Raw genomic sequence first — 19,090 nt, forward strand, 5'->3', positions numbered from 1 at the left:
ATGGCAGACTCTCTGTGCAGGCTGTGTCATCTTCCCCCAAAGACTACTTCACAAACAGTGGAGGAGCGTGGCAAGTGGGGGAGCAAAAAGGAGTTCATTCTGTCTGTGGCTGGTGCTATTATTGGACTAGGAAATGTGTGGAGATTTCCATATCTGTGCTACAAGAATGGTGGTGGTGAGTATTTCTATTCATTATCGTCTCAGTTTTGTATTTCTACCCCAGCCTTCACTTAATAAAAGTGCAGTGTCAGATGCAAAGGTTTTAACTTTTTTTTTTTTACTACTTTTTAAACTGTTTCATTGTTGTCAAACAGGAGAAAAAATGTTAGATTATTGTTTTATTATTCACCAAGCCACAATTATTAGATTTTTAAAATGTGTTTTACTCTTTTAAGGGTTGCATTGTGAAACTGTTGCTGTGAACTAGAAAACACAATCCACAGTCTATTGAGGAAAACTACACTGGTAAAGCCTGAAATACCCACAGCATTTTATTTGTGAACCGACTCAGTTGCCAAAAAAAAGAATAGTGTTGTATTATACTATGCGACATGATGCTATTAAAAACTGAAACTGAATATAGAGGGCTAACTACTCTAAAACATTAACTCTGTGTCTCCTGGCTATGAAAATATTGTTTGTGGAAAGAGCACAGTCACATTCTTTGCTAGATCCCTACAGGTTTTATTTACTTCCAAGGGCCTACCCAGGTTTGGTGAAGGTGATGCAGTGTCCTCTCACTTTAACCAGCACAACGTATTTGTGTGGTCAAAAACGGTCGTTCCAGTTTGATATGGATTCCTTGAAAGAGGAGTGAAGGGATCCATCTATGTCAAACTGGAACGACTGTCTTTGACCAGAGGAGGTGGCCTAAGACATTACTTCCACCATCATCCACCTACAATGCTGTACTGAGTTCTCTCCCCAGACAGCTTAACAACCATTCACACCTGGGCTCACCTAGCCTTAGAAACCCACATGAAGGCCCTAACGAGGAGGGGGCTCACATGCACTAACATGCGCACACAGCCTGACCGGCTCAAAAAACAAACAAAAAAAAACACTACACTACACTACACTGGTAAAGCCTGAAATACCTGCAGCATTTTATTTGTGAACCGACTCAGTTGCCAAAAAAAAGAATAGTGTTGTATTATACTATGCGACATGATGCTATTAAAAACTGAAACTGAATATAGAGGGCTAACTACTCTAAAACATTCACTCTGTGTCTCCCTCTACCTCACATCTGATGCTTAAGGATTTGACAGGCTATGAAAATATTGTTTGTGCAAAGAGCACAGTCACATTCTTCGCTAGATCCCTAGGATGCTGAAATGAGCATTTTAAACCCATACACATAAAGCATAATTTGGTGATATTATTTACACTAAACTTGACAAAAACCTTCTTGATTAGTTATATTCAATCATTTGATAAAAGAACATTAAGTTTGTTTTAAGGTAAATAGCATACAGTATAAAAGTCAAGGCGTGCTCAACCATTAACAGGCCATTTCTTTATCTAAGGAAGACAAAACAGTAGTAAAACATTAGGGATGAACGATATGCAAAAAAGTCATATTGCGCTTATTTTGGCAGATATTGCGATTGGGACTGATTGCGATTTTCACTGAGAGACATATCAAAATTATGATGACGTGGTTTTTGCTGTGGTCTGGTCCAAACATGAGGTTTCTCTTTTTTCTTAAATCTGGAGAATATGATTTATAGGCATCTGCTCAGCACCACAATGCACAACAAATTTATAGTGGTATGTTGAGACACATTTTACCTTAACCAAAAAATTGCAGCTTGGTCATGAGATTTGAATACTGCACTTGACCACCATTGTGATTTCAATAGTGTTTCTATTACTTGTGCAGTGTATAAAACATCGTATACTCTATATCTGAGCTATTTCTAAAAATTTTATTTTATGTCAGATGAGGCTATTTGAGACAAGTCTATGAGTAGGATAGGCCAAGAAACGTGTTTTACTGAGAAGACCCTGCTAATAAGTTACATTTTGAATTTAAATGTAATAGTGGCATTACACCTTCCCAGTTTTTCTGTCAGAATTACGATTTTCCCAAAGTAATCCTCAATTCATCCAACTTAAAATTCTGTCCTTAGTGCCTATGTCCTATATGTCTCCTATGCTGAATTGAACACTTTCTTTTCATTCAAGTTGATCCCTAAATTTAAGGTCTGACCTTTAAAAAGCTCATAGCTTATAGAACTTGGCATCGTGCCTCCTCCCACTTACTTAAGTTCAAGAGTTGTTATGGTTACATCACTGCTGTTGCTGCTGAGTCTCCGGTCTGTCTTGTTCTACTCAGTTTTAGTAGTTTGGCTCAATCAGAAGCACTGCTCTGTTCTTGTTTAAAGGGGTGATTTGTAGAATATGGCCAGAGTTAGAAGGTAACACTAAAAATATAGGGGGCAGTTTATCACCAGAATAGTAGACAACTGCTGCTCTTTGATAGCCATCCTTGGTTTTAGCTAGCTACCGTTTGCTAATTAGCTCATGGCTCAGTTAGCCGTGGAGCCTTGAGTGTGTCTAGACGGATCTCTGGGTGAGTCACCATATGTGATGGGGCCCAGCCAACTGGATTTGGCAGCCTGACGTGAGAGTGAACACCTCTGAACCGGGACAAAAGACAGCCTCCACGACCGAAGGAGGTCAGTTTGAATACTTGGGATACAGTACGGAGTTGATATAGGTAATACGGAGCTAACGGCTTAACTCCACGCTAGAAAAGCCTCCCTTGAGTTTTTGTAATATTAAACTGGTTTAGTATTATCATGCACTGCAAGGACTGCCCACCAGCAAAGAGAGATATTACTAACCTCAAGGAGGATATCCAACAGCACTCAGATGAACTTCAAAAAAAGGACATGCAGCCACACGGTCCAAAACGACCTCAGTCTTGACCTCAGCCATTTCGAAAACCATCCTCTGGGACCCATCATCACATTGCCAGACCTCTTCCTGTGACAGCGGAGGCCATTATAAAACTGCGGCCATTGTGCCTAAACAGGCAAATATGAACAATGCAATGCAAAACAATGCAGAATTAGACAATTACAATTAAAACACGGCATGGCCTGAACTCAAACCTTTTTCTTGGTCTGAAAGGTTCTTGCTGGAACAGGAGGCTGAGGTGCTTCAGTTCTTGCAAGACATTCAGCATGAGGCTGATGAATAGCAGTACGCTGTACTGCCTCAAGGACAGCTGCACAAGCTTTTGACTTCTCCTTCATGGCTGCACTTGCTTCCTTGTCATTAGGATCTGACTGGCATCACCCTCAAAGTGTACCAAGGTGGGCTTGTGGTTCCTCAACAAGGCCTCCATTGTGTGTGATGTGTAGTGCCAGCAAGTAGCTTCAGTGTTGCTTGGCTGCACCATGGATCTCCATCATCTTGTTGATCTCCCCAAGCAAGAGCAGTCTTTGCAGAGCAGGTGTAATGCTTGTGAGTGGCACATAGTGTTTGCTTGATGTCTTGCAGCTTAGGAACTTGTTTCACACATAAGCCACACACCAGATTGGTACAAGTGACAGGCACACATGCTGGAGTCCAGCAGTCACTCCATTGTTTACACCACATGCATCATGTGCAAAGCTGACCAGATGTTTTTCTGGTCCTCCGGGGCGTTTGCATGGTCCAGAGCAACAATCTGAAAGAGCTGCTTCACTCCTTGGACATTCTGGAGGTAGGTGCAGTATGAAGGAATCTGAAGGATCTGGGGAGATTATGATAGCGAAAAACCTGACTGATTGCAACTTCTCCTGATGCTCCTCAATGAAGCCTGATCCGATGGCTGTGATGAACATGTGGCTTGCCTGGTCATGGCATCCCAGCTTTGGGAACTTTGCGAAAATGGCCTCTTCTCTAGTAATGAAGTAGGCTTTGTGAGTTTCACCATCGTTTCTCTTATTGCCACATCCATTCAAGTTGGTACTAATGCTGCTCTTTCTGGGTGAGCTCTTGCTTGTAGGGCATCTTCAGCCAATTTGTGCACAGTCGTGGCTGCATGCTCTTTGATGCTCTTCATTCTTACTTTCTCTCCTGTTACCCCGTGGAGGAGGCTGTCCCACTTGGCCTGAGCTGGACAGCACCTGAAAGTTTTGCAGTACATCAGCTGTGCGTAGGGCTGGGTGATATGGCCAAAACTATTATCACGATATGTTTTTTTATATTGATCGATGTCGATAATTATCGCGATATACAGTATTTTTAACAATAATAATGTTGAACTGACAGTTTTAAGAGTATTTTCCTTAAGACAGAACCCAAAACAAACCAGAAGGTTAATTATGATTTATAAAATACAATTATTTATTGTCAGAATGAACAGGTGACAAACATTCAACAGAACCAACCAACCAAATGGCTTTATGTTAAACACTGAATAAATAAAATGATGAATATGTACAACAAATTGCTTGTTTCAAACGCGTCTCAAACATTTTAGAGGTAGTATACTGAGCTGAACATGGATTAAAGAAAATAAAATAAAAAGGTAAAATTGAGGATGATTATGCTGCTGTATTCTTTGAATATTGCACATTCTTGAGCTTGCAGGTAGTTGTTCAGTTCAGCTTTAATGCCTCCTTTTCTGTAAGACCTGATGTGGTTCGGACGTGGGACTAGACCACATATCAGCGGGGACATCTCTGAGCTGCTCCTCCACCTTTACCCTACACTCTGTGTAGAGCTGATTTTTCAACCGTGCTTATAGGCATCATATGTTTATCGATACAGCACGTAATTGCGCTGGTTATAAAGTTGTTTCCTGACATCTAGTGAGGCTAAAACATTTTACTTTTACTCTCTACATTTTAACACAAATATCTGTACTTACTACTGCTTAAAACTTAGTTTTAATGCATATACAAACAGCTTGGAGAAATCCTACTGACTCTATCTTTAAGTTTAATAGTCTTTGAATTATATTAAGGTTCAGTTAGGGTTGCACGGAAATGGCTGGTAGAAATTTCCTTCAGAGGGATAATTTTACTTTTATACTTTAAGTACATTTCAGAGCCTATTACTTTTACTTGAGTGAAGAAGTTGAATCAGTACCTCTGTTTTTACCAGAGTCTTTTTATACACAAGTATCTGTACTTCTACTTGAGTAAAGAATGTGTGTACTTTTGCCACTTCTGGATACATCCTGAGTATTGGCATTTGTCCATTTTGATATGAGATCACCTCCACAAACATTTTAATATGTCTACATAGTAGTTTGACACACTTCAGAAAAGCAGCATATGTACTCCTTGTCCCTCATCAAGAATTGCAGATTTGAAGAAAACTGATAGTTTGGACATACTGGCATTAAAAAGAGGTGCGTCTCATTTCTTTGTCTGTTGTACTAATGATTTTTGGTATTGATTTAGCAAGTCACTGGGTCAACTTATATGGAGATTATTTAAAAAAAACTGTTTAACTGATTAATGTCATAATACAGAATTTGCACACAGTGAGAAATAAGCATAATGGCCTTCATAAAAAAAATACCAAGACAACTGGATAGAGTTTATATGGTTAACCGTTGCAATGTCATCTGAGAAGCTAAGCTAACTTTAGCTGTTTCTAACCACACATACCTGTCTGGATGCTCGTGGCTGATGGAGATTGACAACATGAAGGAGAGCAACTTCCTACAAACATGAGAAGGTAAAGAAATTAACTTATAACTAAGGAAATTATTCCCACCGAACAGCCTACTAAATCTCAAAGAGACCAACAACAGGCAACAACAGCCTACAACTTACGAGCTAACTAACTAGTTAGCAACGCCTGCAACTAGCAATGGACGCTAATGTTAGCGCCAACAAAATGCTTTCAAAGCCAGCTACAACGTGTTGAAAGGCTTTCTTTAGACACTGAAGTACTTAGATTCTGACTCCCACTCATTGTTTCACTCCCAGATAGATAGTTGACACAAAAATAGGCTTCAAACTATTTGTAATCAAAACCAATGAAAGATAAAATACAACTATTGTTAGCACTGAATTTCTTGATAAAGTGTCAAGTTCTCCACTCAGGTTTAAATCCGCACTTTAATGCCACAAACCTTGCTCATCAATGAATTGTACTTTTATAACTTTGTTAGCAATTTTAGACAAAAGTTCGCCCAAATTTTACATATCAACAGGCTATCTACATCTGTATGGCTTAGATCCAGGCACGCAAGTCAATGACAGTCCACACAGGTTTACAATTCACATCAGGAAAATGCATCTTTACAAATCTGATTCCTTTCGCAATACATAGTACAGTGTATGTGTGGTCTTACGCATACTGTACATCATTTGTAGCTTTGTAATATCAAATATATTTTTTTCATTCATCACCTTCAATCTAAGGTTTGCTTCAAAGACATTTTGGAAATCTTTTTTTAAATTACATTATCAACAACCTTTTATACTCGTGCTGCTTTTATCTCGTCTAAATAGCAACAACAAGGCTGTGTGAAGCAGCACTACCATGTCATTTTTAAACCTCTCCATCACTGTACAATTCTCCTTCTTCGTGGCTCGTATAAGGAAATGTGCAGCTATTCCCATTTGAGTTGGAGGTACAAATGTGTACGGACTGCCGTTCTTGCAATTTTTCTTTTAATGCCATTATCTCTGGATCACAAGTTAATTATTTCATTATCTCAAAATATTGAAGCTTGTTTTAGGTTTTGGTACCAAAAGTGGAGAGACAAGGATTTGTGCAAAGTAAAAAGGTTTATTTTAACATTAAAGAGGAATGATGAAGATGAGGGTAGGCAGATGAGCAGGGGGAGACGAGTTGCAGAGGTTTGAGCGGTCCACTGGGTTACAGTGTTGAGCAGGCAGCACAGGTGAGTTGGAGAGGACAATAGAGCTGAAGGCTGAGCAGAGAAATGCCGGAGAAATCTGCACACGAGGCAAGCACAAACAGTGTCAAACAAAGACATCCAAAAAGCACACTGGAGATCACAAACATGAGAGATCAAAAAACACAAGATAAGTCACAAGGACAGAACGCTGGAGAGACACCAGTAGAGATGGAACAATCTGGCACCGAAGTGAAGTGGAGACCAGGGTTATGGCTGTTGATGAGTTTGATGAAGCTCAAGTGCATCTCTCTGCTGCAGCAGCAAACCACGCCCACAAGCACACACACTGGGAAGGAGTAGGTGAGGGAAAGGAGGGGGGAAACAGGTAGGGAAAAACAACAGGAAACAGAAACAAAAACAAACACAAACCAGGCTGACACGGAACACACCGTGACAGTTTTCTTGTGATAACAGATCAATTCATCTTGGTATCTTAAGATAACAAGATAATTTATCTTTGCTTCAGCCAGCAGTTGTTTAAATAAAGCATAATGTTAAAGACATCATTAAGGCCATCGGGTTTGACGCTGACCCCAGACCTTTATTAACAAACTCATGGCACAGCTAATTTGGGAGGATGTCATGCAGCCTACTCAAATAAAAATGGATCACACACACTCACATGCTGAAGAGTTGAAAGATTTATTTATTTATGTTGTAAGTTATGATACTGATGATAAGTTAACTGCTGATGTGTTGATCAATAACCGGTACTCCTTGATCTGACATTTTCAGCATAAATCAGTCCCTACAGTTGTCAAGGTGCCATTTTGCATGCCATGGCAATCCAGATCTCTGATAAACAATATAACAGGAGGAAACAACCAATTCTCTTGATAACAGGTTGATTATCTCTCAATCTCGAGAAAAAACAAGAAGAAATTTGCAAGCATGGCAATGCTTGGCTTCTACAGAACTTCTATAGAACTAGAGTTCGACAGACATTATCAATTGATTATGGCCTTTCACAAATATATAGGTTTCAGCACATATGTTGTTCGATATTTGCCGATATGAAAACTACAGAAAAGGATGCTTAGGGTAATGAGTAATTGTTAAATTCCCAGGAAAAGTTTACTGTTTCAGTGCAGTGATGTCCTTATGGACAATAAAGCTTATTGTTAAACTGTAAAATATGCCTCTTCCATTACATATTTAAGTCAAATATCCAAGAGAAACAGAAATCAGAAACATTATTCTGATCATGGTACTCTTTCTATGTGTGCTGTGTGTTTATAATGCCTTATTCATACTTGCAGGTGCATTCTTCATTCCTTACATCCTGTTCCTTGTGACCTGTGGCATTCCTCTGTTCGTACTGGAGATAGCACTGGGCCAGTACACCAGTCAGGGAGGAATCATGTGCTGGAGGAAGGTCTGCCCCTTGTTCGAAGGTGAGGTTAACCTTCTAGGATGTACTGAGCAAAGTTAAGAAGGAGACAGTGCTGCAGTTAAATTGTAAACTTTTCTTTCTTTTTCTTCTTTTCAGGCATAGGATACGCCAGCCAAATGATCATTTTCTATGGAAATATCAGCTACATTGTGATTTTGGCCTGGGCTTTCCTCTACTTTTTCTCTTCCTTCTCTGGTCAGCTGCCATGGGCAACCTGTAATAACACATGGAATACAGGTGAATTAAGTAGTTTTCCTCAAGTATTGTAGCTATTATCTCTCTTCCACAGATGCACCACAAACTGTTATTGTATAAGTCCAAAGTATCCATTAAAGCATTTGCACAAGTTAATTTTACAAAAAAAATACACTAAAAGAAGCATTATTTCATTGTATTTATAATTTAGTATGGTGTCTGGTTATTGGAATTTACCTAACTGGTTACTGTATCACATTACAATGATTTATTTATCATGAAGTACTGATTTGATCAAGCATACAATTCAGTTTTAACTGTATTTAACAATACTTTGTTATATTCCAGATTCTTGCGTGGTATTGAACAACTATAACATCACTGCTAACTGGACCTTTCCTGTGAATTCGTCATCGTCTGTAATGGAGTTTTGGCAGTAAGTTTTTACCCAAAACTGTATTTAATAGACTCTGAAACTCAGAGCTCACACGTGTCCTTAACGAGTCTGTGAGGACACTCCCACACAGAGTTTAAAAGCCTGCAGCTCCCCTCCAGTTAGTTTGAACCTCCAATCCAGTTAGTCCAGTTGCCTATGATACAGCACTTAAGTTAAAATAAATAAATAAATAAATCACACGCCTGTTCATACTCATACAGAAAAGTGTTGTCTGGCATTGGTTGGGTGTGTACGAATTGGCATAACCAAATAATTTGGTTATGCCAATTCGGTTATGAAATAAATAATTACGTGTACAGTATGTGTTAGGGCAGGACATCTTCATGTTACCAGTTTCATAATAAAGTCATAAACCCTTACGCAATTGGTGTCATAACACTTTACATAATGTGAACCACAGTCGAGATCTACTCAGTCAGAATAACCTAAAACACATTACAGTTGTAATCATTAGATCTGTTGAGTAATGGAGGTCACTAAGGCAGGAAATCACAAGTAAAGCAATCCCTTCAACCTAAAAGCACACTGTTTTGATTAGCTGCATTTTATTAATGCCTCCGATTTTCAGGTCTGTTTGTTTTTTCAGGGATAGTCCAATGCTGATGTCCCGTTCATGTCATATGGGATGGATGGTAGAAATAGGACAGAGAACAGATAAAATAGGATAGGATTCTTATATCAACGACTTCCGAGCATTCACATCATTAAGACGGTCACAGAGTTGATTGTGAGGTATCCATATTTTTTTGGCTTGCAGGCACTTCCACATTGTTAAGTACCAGGTTGGATTCATCAGAGCTGTATCTTGTCTAATTTGTAAATGCAATTCATGTCAACATCCAAGTCATAATTACTATTCTCTCCAAAAAGTTTCAATACATTTGACTTGGTGCTTATTGTTATGCAATTGTATGAAGACATGTTTTAACAATATTATTGTATATAATGCTACAGTCTATGGTAAATGAACAGTATTTTTAACCCCCCAAAACAATAGGGGATTTGAGGGGGGATGCCACCCCCCTTGTTGGCAAAAACCCCCCTTCTAAACCTGCCATCTTTCCATCCCCTTGTAGCAGAGAGAGTGCAGGAGCAGAGGGGGCATTTATTTGAATATGTTATTATTGTCTGTCTGACTCATTTATCCTTCATCTTACTCATGGTCATCATGGTGCTAAAGTCGCAGACAGATTTTTTAATTGGACCTTTTTCTCACTGTCCTGCTCTTCTGTCAGTTTCATCTTAGATCTATAATACTCTCTAAACTATATATTATGATAACTAAATTCTATGCTATTTTGTCCCCTCTATACTCTATAGAGTAGTATCACTCAAGTTCGGGTTCAAAGTGTCAAGAAGCTAAGTGAAGTCACCTGTAGTATTCATATAATATTCCTGCAATATTTCTTTGATCATTCAGTAGCGTCTCTGCTGCTTTAAGTACACCCATAGACTGAGCCCCTTATGTAACAAAATATTTAGAGGGGACATGAATATGGATATAGTTTTTATGAGAGGTTTAGGATTAGCAGTACATTGGATGAGGGTTTGGGCCATCAACAACATGAGTTGTCAAAGATGCGAATGTTATAAATTGTAAACGTGGGATTTGTTGTTGTAACACACCTGTTTTCATTTAGTCTGCCTGATTAGACCTAATGTCAGAACTGCATGGACATGTACAGACTGTGTTTGATTGACATATCCATCACTCTGATATTTTTTGTAAGGCGGTACTGGTCACACTGTAGCCCTCCCTAAGTTCATCTTGTCAAGGTGTCTAATCAACCAGAATAATTGAAGACACCTGTGTACTGAAGGTGTGTGAAGGGCCTTTGATTGTTCATTCAAGCATTTATAAAAACTGCATTCCATTTAAATGTGCAGTGCCAGGACTGTGGTTTTTTTAATGCCGGTTTATCTCAACATCTAACTGTAATGAAGTCAACATCAAAGGTTACACCTCAGATTTTCAAAATATATGAAAAAAGTCTAAATATATTTAGGGAGGGTGAATGAGACATAATTAAGCTGCTGAGGTAGGCATAATATCCTTAGCTTATTGTAATGTTTTGAATCGACCAAATTGATCATTAAAGTGTTTACATTTTGGACATACACCTAGAGTAAAAGGTCCTTGTGTTGACATACGTCTTGCAGTTTTTTTACTTTTTGTAGGTACTACTCTAATATGAGATTTATTGAGATGCTATGACGTATTTCCTGACAATACCTTGGTGTTTACAGACGACGGGTGCTAAGGATATCCGACGGCATAGAGGCCATTGGAAACATACAGTGGGACCTTTCCTTGTGCCTTCTTCTGGCCTGGGTCATCTGCTACTTCTGTGTCTGGAAGGGAGTGAGATCGACCGGAAAGGTAAGATTGAAATGACAAATCCTTGGGAATGTGATTTTCCTCACTCATATTAACCAGCTGCAACAGCACCAGCTCAAAATGAGGGCAGAATTCGAAGATCGACATTCCAGCAAAGGAGCTAATATCAAGGGGTAGCTCCGTCACACTTCACGCCCCTTGCCCACATTCATTTTGATGTAAAATGAAGGCCGAGTTCAGAGATGGGTGTGGGTGTTTTATTAGCCAAAATGTCTACTTCAACAATAATATCTGTTAGAATGTTACATTACCTTCTAAGATAACATCCAATACATTAATTTGCTTACTGTGAAACTATGACAGGCATGATACTGCATGAACTTCTTCTCTGGCCTTTTTTCATAAATAGTGGCTTTTTTTTTAAGTGAACACATTCATCACTATGAGCATGACACTAAAGTAGCAGGGGAGGAGTCTGAAGCTGTTTCACAATCTGGCTAGTCAGAAATCTCCTGCACATTGTCAGCATGACAGAGATGTGCTATAAAAAATAATTAGACCCAAAAGAAGCAGGCATACACTTGTTATGTGAGCTCGCATCTTTCTGATCTCTGTTGAGAGTTGCACTTACCCTGTGCTGATCAGGCAGCTGACTAGGGTCAGACCACACGGAAGCCACTAGTGACTTTTTTTATATCTTTAACTTAAGTCTCTCTCTCAAACTCATCGCAACTGAATAATGTTCAAGTGCTGCTTGACAGGTATGGATGGAAAGATATTAACAAGCCAATGGCCTTAACTTCCACACACGTCATAGCATCGCGCCCGAGCCAGAGCGGAGGCAATAAATACCCGTGATTACTGCTGGGTTAATTGATTGGGAATAAATCCTGATTGTACACATTCACATTGCACAAAAAAGCCAGATGTTAGTAGGTGTTAGTGGGATTTTGACCAGTATGAAAGGTGTTAGGGAATCTCTAACAGTATCTAACAGTATTTTTAAATTAAATCAAGAAACTTCTGTGCCAGAGGAAACTGGTCTGCAAATGTTGCTCCAGTTCAATACAGGTCTGCAGCAGTAATCAAGTACATGAAGTGCTTTAAAATAGACTGATACAAAAAATTTACAACAGAAATAAATTCATCCCTTTATATGATATGGAGTACATTAAGATCTAAGATTAATAATACCTTCTGCTGCATATGATCAACTCTCTCCTGCCACTCTTGGTTTAGCCCAAAGCATTAAAAGACAGTATTAATAAAGGATCTCTTTCATCCCGGTGTGAAAAGTGGCTACAAGCCAACGCAGTAATTTGACAATGTAGTCAGAGGATGGACAAGTCTGTCTTACATTTTTTTGCCTGTGATGTAAGAAAGTGGAAACTGGAAACGCTGACTGGCAATCTGTGAGAGAGGTGTTTGAAACAGATCTTGGCTGTGCCACATAGTTACCAAACTGGATTCACTCCCTACTGCTGTAGTTTTCCCTTCAGTGCCTCAAATTACACAAGTTGAAAAGCTTTTGTGTAACACTTTATTGGTTTCCCACACCCCCATGTGCCTTGAAGTCCTGCATTCACTTGATAGGGTTCAACTTAATTCTCTATAACAAGCATGAAGTCAATCGGGTTTACATTTCCCAGGATAAGTCTAACCCCTAACCCTATTTTATTTTTTTATATGTGTGGAAAATTCAAGTTGGTAAAAGAAAAGTAGAAAATGTACTAGCAACATTGTTGGTAGAATTTAACTACTTCCTAGCTACCGTTACCGTTTAATAGTGTTCCACAATACAATATAAAAGTATAAAAATTAATTCTAAAATATCAACGCACATCTTGGACACATTTATTTAAGCCTGGAAGTGAAACACACTGGATGTTATCAAACTGTAATGTTAGCTAGGAAGTTGTAAAAATGAGCGAATGGGTTATCAAATAGTTTGTTCTACCTTAAAATGTGGCCGAATGTCCCTCCAGATTTTCACTCCATCATCTTTTCAGTAGCTGATCAATCGTCGTGTGTAATAGCCCATTTAATATTGCCCTCTGATGTCCTGCTTACCCAGGCTCTGAGCTGGGAGTCTGTGCATCTGATCCTGAACAAACATTGAACTCGCTTTATTCTTTTGTTGTCTCTGCTGTTTTTGTGTCTCTCATGCTGTTGTTTCCTTATGTCACATTACCATGTTATTATTTTTAAATTTACATCTATTTTTGGTCATTCTCTCTCTTTTAAAACATACTGTTCTTGGTATCAATTTTTCTCAGGATTATGGTTATAACAAAATCATTTTCTGTTTAAATGTAGGCTACCTACATCACAGCCACATTCCCGTTCGTCATGTTGATTGTGCTGTTCATCAGAGGAATGACACTTCCCGGAGCCTTGCACGGTATCAAGTACTACCTGTACCCGAATCCTGCACGGCTCGCTGACCCACAGGTATCATTCAGCGTATGTTCTCATTTGCATTGAATTATTCTATCGAAGCGTCTTGAGGTTTTATAATTTTTTACTTGCTTGCAGGTTTGGATGGATGCTGGAACCCAAATATTTTATTCGTATGCCATATGTTTGGGATGCCTGACCACACTTGGGAGCTACAACAAGTACAACAACAACTGTTACAAGTGAGTACTTTATAATATGACTGAGAATAAAGTTGCTGCAGTTGCATTATGCCAAATGGTTTTGTCTGCAACAAAAAACACCATATAAAGTGCTTTTATATTTGCATCCATCAGCCATTTGACCATAAGTTATTTTATTGTAGTGGTTTACATTTCAGGACACCTGTAACCATAGATATAAAAACATAGATGCCTCATTGCCTACTGGATTGTACGTCAATGTCGCCACCATATTGGACCAGGCAGGACTGGCCTGTCAACAAATAGAAGTAAACAGGGGAGCTGCTGTTTCTCTGGATAAAAAGCACCATAACATTTACTTTTCTCAACCAATTTCAATTACTTATTTTTATTTTCAAAGGTCTATAATCTACTAGTTAAAAAAAAGACACTAGTTATTAAGAATCTCGATAGTTTGGTCACTGCAAGGTTCTCAAGAGGCTTACCCGAACTGAATTACTTAATGTGGTGGACAATAATCCAGTGTCATGTTAATGCATATTAAATTATGTTATGTAGATAAGATAGGTATATAAATAATATAGATAGATAGATAATATAAAGTATTAACCAAGGAAAATAAGCCAAATTCACAAACAAATGTGGGATTTAACAATTCCTAAAGGTCTGCAAAGTGAAAAAGCCTAAAGTCTACATCAAAAGGGAGTTACTCTCTCCAGAGCAACATAATAAACTCTTGAAAACTAATACCACTCCTTAAAATCTGCTGAGAAAGGTTTTTGTTTCCAGGCCAATGTTGCCCTGTCAAAAAAGGGGGTGACGTTGATTTATCGCAGCAATGAGCCGAAGCAGTCAATGTGGAGTCGATGTGTATATATATCTCTTTGCCTGTAAGCATGTTCTATATATTAATTTACTGTAATGCAGCAAGTTTAGCTGTCCTGTTTTACAGGAAGAGAATAATGACACAGTGGTTTGTTTCTTATTTGCAGAGACTCCTTCTATCTTTGCTTGTTGAACAGCGGGACCAGCTTTATATCTGGCTTTGCCATTTTCTCAGTGTTGGGCTACATGTCACAAAAACAGGGTGTTGACATTCACTCAGTTGCTGAGTCAGGTATGAATATAAATCTACTCAGTGCTGATTCAAAAACCTTCAAACTGTCAGTTTATGTGAAGCTCTTTTAAACATTTTTCCCAGTACTGCCATTCCATGAAAATGAAAAAATGTAAACAACCAATTGTTCTCATTGTTTGGAAATATTTTAATTTTGAAATAGGAAGAAATTTTCAGTTTTATCTGTTTTGATTATTCTGACTAAAATCCTCAAGTAAGGAGCAGGCACAATAGATAAAATATCAGCTTCGTGCAGACACAGAAGATTCTTGAATTATTTACTGTTGGTTTCACTCTGCAGGCCCTGGGCTTGTGTTCATCGTCTACCCACAAGCTGTGACCCTTCTACCTTGGCCTCAGGTCTGGTCCATGTGCTTCTTCCTCATGATCATTTTGTTAGGAGTAGACGGTCAGGTCAGCTGCAACCTTACTTAAGTTTCCCAAACATTTCCGGCAATGTTTCTCCTTTTGTTGTCCCAGAACTAACTTGTCTTTCTGTCACTCTTTAGTTTGCCGGGCTTGAAAGCATCATGACCTCTCTAACGGATATCTACCCTTCCCAGATCCGAAAAGGATATCGCAGAGAGTTTTTTCTGCTACTGATCTGTGCTATTTGCTATGTGTTTGGCCTATTATTGGTGACAGAGGTAAACTGAAATAAGTGTATTCCTTGGTAGCCATGTAAGCATCTCATTGTGTGAGAGATATTTGCAGTCTGATCAATTAACACCCTTTTACACCACTTTTTTCCATTTTGCCTGATGGTATTAAAGGAAAACATCAATGGGAGCTGTTTACCTATCACAAAATTATTTGATATCCAGTCAAATTTATTGTCTGTCTTCATATTAGGCTGGCGCCTACATCCTGCAGATCTTTGATCACTATGTATGCAGTGGTCCCACTCTTCTTCTGATGGCAATTTTCCAGTCTGTGATTATTGGATGGATTTATGGTAAGATACAGTTAAGATACAGTTAAGATACATATAACCAAGACCAAATAGAACCAGGTTACGCTACATTGTACATTATATGATTGTATGTGATAAAATAAACTCTCAAGCCCCCGGCTGAGCACCGTGGTGTTGGAGTTCTCCACGAGGAACAAAGGGGTCGCCGCTATGCAACTACAAGTCGCTGAGGTGAAGGCTCTGGTTGTTGTTTGTGCTTACACGCAGAACGGTAGTTCAGATTACACAGCCTTCTTGCAGTCTTTGGGTGGCGTCGTGGAAGGGGTTTCATCTGGAGACTCTATAGTTCTTCTGAGGGACTTCAATGCTCACCTGGGCAATGATGGGGAAACCTAGAGGGGGGTGGTTGGGAGGAACGGCCTGCCTGATCTGAACCTGAGTGGCGCTTTGTTATTGGACTTCTGTGCTAGTCATGGATTGCCCATAACGAATACCAAGTTCGTGCATTAGGTGGTTCATAAGTGTACTTGGTACCATGCCACCTTAGGCGAAAGGTAGATGATCAACTTTGTGGTCATATCATCAAACCTGCGGTTGTATATCTTGGACACCTGGGTGAAGAGAGGTCAGAAGGTCATTGGTGCCTGTCATGGTGGCATCCTAAGACCCTGTTGGTGGACAACAGTGGTGAGAGAGGTCACCAAACTGAAGAAAGAGATCTTTCAGGTTAGGTTGGCCCAGGGGTCTCCTGAAGCAGAAGACAGGTACCGGGAGGTCAGAAGGGCTGCAGCTTTGATGGTTGCTGAAGCAAACGCTTGGATGTTGGAGGAGTTTGGGGAGGCTATGGAGAAGGACTTCTGGTCGGCCTCAAGGAAGTTGTGGCAAACCATTCGGCATCTCAGAAAGGGAAAGCTCGGCTTAGCCCAGGCTGGTTCAGTTGGGGAGGAGACCTGCTGACCCAGACTGGGGATACCATCAGGCGGTGGAAGGAGCACTTTGAGGAATTCCTGATCTTTACTACACTACACACATGTGCTGCTCACACATCCAGTGTGGCCAATGAAACCCGAGGGAATACACGTCCGTATCCCTGGCAGAGGTCACTGAGGTAGTCAAGAAGCTCCCCTGCTGCAAAGCGTCAGGGGTGGCTGAGATTTGCCCAGAGATGCAGAAGGCTCTGAAAATTGTTGGGCTGTCTTGGATAACACGTGTGTAGGATAACATGCCTTGTCAGTGTTGCATGGAGGTCTAGGACAGTACCTCTGGAGAGGCAGGCTGGAGTGGTGGTTCCCATTTTTTAAAAAGGGATACCAGAGGGTGTGCTCCAGTTAATGGGGTATCACACCGCTCAGCCTCCCTGGGAAAGTTTAATCCAGGGTGCTGGAAAGGAGGCTCAGACAGATTGTTGAACCTCGGATTCAAGAGGAACAATGCAGATTTCGTCCTGGTCTTGGACCAGCTTTTGACCCTTACAGGCTTGCTAGGGGTGTCATGGTCAGTCTTCATGTGTTTTGTGGACTTGGAGAAGGCCAATGACCGTGTACCCCGGGGAGTACTTTGGAGGGGAACTGACAGTCCCTTCACCTCCCTGTCGACTCGTCTCCCCTATTAGGGCAGAAGAGCTACGAACAACTACAGAAAGCAATGAGCTAACAAACCAAACTTAGTGACACGTTCTGTTTGTCTGTCCATCTGATCGATTGCCTCCGATCCATTTCAGTAATATGGACAGCGTCGCACCTCGCACCTACGCACACACATCTTAAATTAACCATACTAATCTCATAATTTCACAGCACAAACACCCTCCTACTTGTGGGGTTTACAGTGATCATATGCCAAAATATTTGCTAAAAAGCATAAATCACACGCCAACTTAACTTGCATTTAGTGCACGAAATTCATTATGCTTCTGAAAGTCTGAAAACAAGCTATTTTTGGAAATTTCAGTGGGAAATAGAAGGACAGGATAGATAACATTAAATATTACACAAAATGTATTTGATAGTGACAAAGGAGGTGCTGGATCCTATCAAATAGATGTTGGTCCCAATCTGGAAGGTCCCGGATCCTGTTCCGGCAGGATCCTGCACAAATTAAGCCCTGGTGTTGGACTCTGCCAGCGGTGTCCCTTGTCTCTGATCCTGTTTGTGATATTTATGGGCAGGATCTCAATGCACTGCCCTGAAGATGAGAGTGTCTGGATTGGGAACCTTAGAATTGAGTCTCAACTTTTTGCAGATGATGTGGCTCTGCTGGCTTCTTCAGTCCGTGACCTCCAGCAGGCACTGGGACGGTTTGCAGTGGCGATATGAAAACTAATTTTTCTAGATACAATAATGCAGAAATAGATGCTTGGTAATAGTTATAATTATTGAATTCCCAGTAAATTTACTGTTTCAGTGCACTGATGTCACCTTAGACAATAAAGTTTATTGTTAAACTGTAAAATATCCTACCTCTGTTAACATATCTGTGTCAGAAGTGTTTGATAACCACATTTGAATGATCATTGCCAAAAAGTTGTGTATGTTGTTTGTCTCTGTCCCAGGTGCTGAACGTTTCAGTGACAACATTGCGGACATGATTGGGTACAAACCTCTATCACTGATTAAGTACTGCTGGATGTATAGCACTCCTCTTATTTGCAGTGTAAGTGTTTGATTATGTTTATAGAAATAACCTTACCTTTTGAACCCCACAGTGTTTATATATGTGTAAATTGTTCCCCTTTGAAGGGCACACTTGTGTTTTTGATCCTGAGACACTCGCCCCTGAGATTCAACAACTCCTACGTGTATCCTTGGTGGGCGTACTGGATCGGCTGGTTTCTGGCCATGTCATCTCTTATGTTGATTCCAGTGACCGTGGTCTACAAACTGGCCAAAGAAAAAGGGACTTTCTGGCAGGTCAGTTGTGGTTGTTATTGATTGACCTTGTTATTTTGCAGTTTTAAGGAGCTATAAACTAGTTTTTGCTACCTGTGCATACTGTTCTTTTGGAGGTAATATTCTGTGACAATATCGATACGTTTCCCTAGCGTGTCAAGTCAAGCTCCCGACCTGCTGATGACCTTCCAGTGATGGCAAAGGAAATGGCAAACATCTGTGTCCCACTGCGTGTCTCTGATGTAGGAAAAAATGGCAATATGTAGGCTAATGAAATCCTTTGAAGATCAGGTGTGTAGGATTTAG

At 39.9% G+C, this 19,090-nt stretch overlaps 1 protein-coding gene across 1 annotated transcript in view; it reads left to right on the top strand.

Annotated features, from left to right (window-relative positions):
• The window catches only part of LOC140997695 (sodium- and chloride-dependent GABA transporter 2-like), a 20,897-nt gene continuing 1,807 nt past the window's right edge, over positions 1-19,090 (top strand). The window contains exons 1-14 of the mRNA XM_073467676.1: positions 1-175; positions 8,143-8,277; positions 8,373-8,513; positions 8,820-8,907; positions 11,176-11,308; positions 13,583-13,717; positions 13,802-13,905; positions 14,859-14,983; positions 15,285-15,397; positions 15,493-15,630; positions 15,836-15,938; positions 18,448-18,548; positions 18,635-18,805; positions 18,937-19,026. Of these exons, the coding sequence (XP_073323777.1) occupies positions 1-175; positions 8,143-8,277; positions 8,373-8,513; positions 8,820-8,907; positions 11,176-11,308; positions 13,583-13,717; positions 13,802-13,905; positions 14,859-14,983; positions 15,285-15,397; positions 15,493-15,630; positions 15,836-15,938; positions 18,448-18,548; positions 18,635-18,805; positions 18,937-19,026 (1,752 nt within the window). The remainder of the gene's footprint in view (positions 176-8,142; positions 8,278-8,372; positions 8,514-8,819; positions 8,908-11,175; positions 11,309-13,582; positions 13,718-13,801; positions 13,906-14,858; positions 14,984-15,284; positions 15,398-15,492; positions 15,631-15,835; positions 15,939-18,447; positions 18,549-18,634; positions 18,806-18,936; positions 19,027-19,090) is intronic.

The sequence above is a fragment of the Pagrus major genome, chromosome 6 (assembly GCF_040436345.1).
Source record: "Pagrus major chromosome 6, Pma_NU_1.0".
NCBI classification, from domain to species: Eukaryota; Metazoa; Chordata; class Actinopteri; order Spariformes; family Sparidae; genus Pagrus; species Pagrus major.